This window comes from Lotus japonicus, chromosome 1 (genome assembly GCF_012489685.1).
Source record: "Lotus japonicus ecotype B-129 chromosome 1, LjGifu_v1.2".
Taxonomy (NCBI): Eukaryota; Viridiplantae; Streptophyta; class Magnoliopsida; order Fabales; family Fabaceae; genus Lotus; species Lotus japonicus.
Window position 1 is genome coordinate 98,153,506 of NC_080041.1, and position 2,403 is coordinate 98,155,908.

Genomic DNA, 2,403 nt, shown 5'->3' on the forward strand with positions numbered 1-2,403 from the left:
ATTGTCAGACAAAGGGATTTGATGCTGAGGTGGAAGACATGGCTTTGTCCTATGATCCAACAAAAACTAGAGGATTCAAAGAGGTATTCAGATAGGTGGACTGCAGTGTGGAATGGAAATGGAGATGTGATTGTCTTTGAGGTTGTGAGGGAAAATGAAAAGTACTCATGTAATCTGGATAACATGACATGTGCTTGTAGAAGGTGGGAGCTGTCTGGAATTCCCTGTGCACATGCTGTTGCTTGCATGTGGTTTACAAAAAGAGCTCCTGAGGGATTTGTAGATGCTGCTTATAGGTAAAACATTCCCTACACTCTCATTTTTTAGTTATCACATTCCTATGCATTATATTTATTCCTGTGAATCTGTGTTCTTGTGGAACAGGAAGTCCACATTCCTGTCAACTTACTCCTATCTGATTCTGCCCAACAATGGCCCTAAGTTATGGAATGATGTCCCGGGAGAGCCATTGAATCCTCCATATGTCAGAATGGCTCCAGGCAGACCAAAGAAAGCAAGAAGAAAAACCAATGATGAACAAAAGAACCCTAACTCACTGAGGAGGCATCATTCAACTGTTAGATACAAAAGGTGTGGAGAGTATGGTCATAACAAAAGGACATACAAGGGGAAGGATTTAGCTGATAGAGAAATACCTACTGGGGGAAATAAGGTACAAGTGATTAATGAATGTTTATGAATGTGACTGCAAGTTCTATGTGACTGCAATTTACAAATGTTTGTTCTTTAAATTGCAGGACAACATAGAGATATTGTAGCCTGAACAAAGGAGAAGAAGGTCAAGAGGGATAACAATCAATGAGCCTGGAAGTGACATTCCACCCCCACCTCAGAGCCAAGACATTCCACCACCACCTCAGACCTAACCATCACAGCCCACTCAACCATCACAGACTCAATCTAAGGGAAAGGCAAAGGCACCTGAGCCTCAACCAAAGCGAAAAGGAAAGGCAAAGGCACCTAAGAATCTGTAGAAGGGAGAAGGATCAAAGAAGAGGACATTTGATGATCCAATGGGCACAAAGTAATTGGCTGAAGGAATGCAGTTGATGTAATAGGATTATGTTTGGCTTATGTTTAATGATTTCTGTTCCATGTTCCAAGACTTATGTTATGTAATTAAGGCTTATCAGCCATGACTTATTGCCTTGTTGACAGTTATGTTTTCTGATTTCTGTTCTATGACATGTGTTTTGTAATTGACTTGTTGGTTGCTACCAATGTGTGTTTGACTTATTGCCATTTTGGCTCTTTTGTGATGCAAACTTATTGCCATTATGACCAATGAATGGTAGCTTTTCTCTATTTATATCTCTTTCAGAAGTTTAGTCATTCATGATGGATGAGAGAATGATAGCTTATATAGTCATTCATGATATATATAGGCAGCCCTATATATATCAGTGATGCTCACATCTTGTGATTTTGCCATTAATGGATGTGATAAATAAATTATCATTGCTAAATTTCCATTGCCAAAATTGGAAAATGTCTTACATGTAAATAACTCACTTAATACCCAACTTACATAATTGTCATGGCCCTAATGACAACTTTCTACAGCTTCATCATCATGCCATTAAATTTCTCACTTAATGGCATAAGTGAAACACAACAAAATTATGACAAACACACAAATGACCAAAGCAATCTTCAAGTCTTTTTCAGTCTTAGTCTTCTCCTGTATTTTCCTTGCCGTTGCTGCAATTATCTTCTGCTCCCGACCTCTGTTGTCCCTTCCATAGCCATCTTCATCATACCATCTAAAATAGGAGCAACATCTCTTCCCATATGCCTGCATCCAAATGAAGATTAACAGGGGAAGAATATTGAACAGAGATGATGAATGAAAACAGAGCACGAATGAAGCACGAAGACAATAAGAAGAGGTAATACCTTGTACAACCCACACCCATAAAACGCCCTGCCATGGTTGCCTCCTCCATTCCATGTTGTAACAAGTGGAGATTCCACTCCACAATCACACAATCTCTTTGTCGTTCTCCTCTCAGACGCTGAACACGAACTGTAGTTTTCGCAGCTACCACCCATCGGTTCAAACCTCAGCTTCCCTTCAATCTCGTCTTCCTTTCGATTCGAACCAGCGAATACTTCACCTATGGCTCGCAAATTCGTTGGTTGCTGACCCAATTGCAGAGAATAGAAAAAACCCCCCTTTGCCTAGGGTTTTTATCGGGAAGGAAAGGATGAAGATGACCGTTGGAATGGTCACGTGAGAGGCACAAGGCAGATGTGAGCCTTCTCTCTCTTATTTGTGTGCCATGTCATGACTTAGTGGCCACTAGGAGAGAGAAACGTTTGAAAACTAACGGAATAGAGGGTCCGGACTAAAGTTGCTAACGGAGCATAACGTGGGGGACG

General features: G+C 40.7%; 1 protein-coding gene across 1 annotated transcript; it reads right to left on the reverse strand.

Annotated features, from left to right (window-relative positions):
- Nucleotides 1–1,609: 1,609 nt before the first annotated feature.
- Nucleotides 1,610–2,073, reverse strand: LOC130714360 (uncharacterized). The gene is made up of 2 exons (XM_057564261.1): nt 1,918–2,073; nt 1,610–1,816 (listed from the first exon to the last, which is right to left on the reverse strand). Exons 1-2 carry the CDS (start codon nt 2,071–2,073, stop codon nt 1,610–1,612), a joined length of 363 nt encoding a protein of 120 aa, XP_057420244.1.
- Between the last annotated feature and the right edge of the window lie 330 nt (nt 2,074–2,403).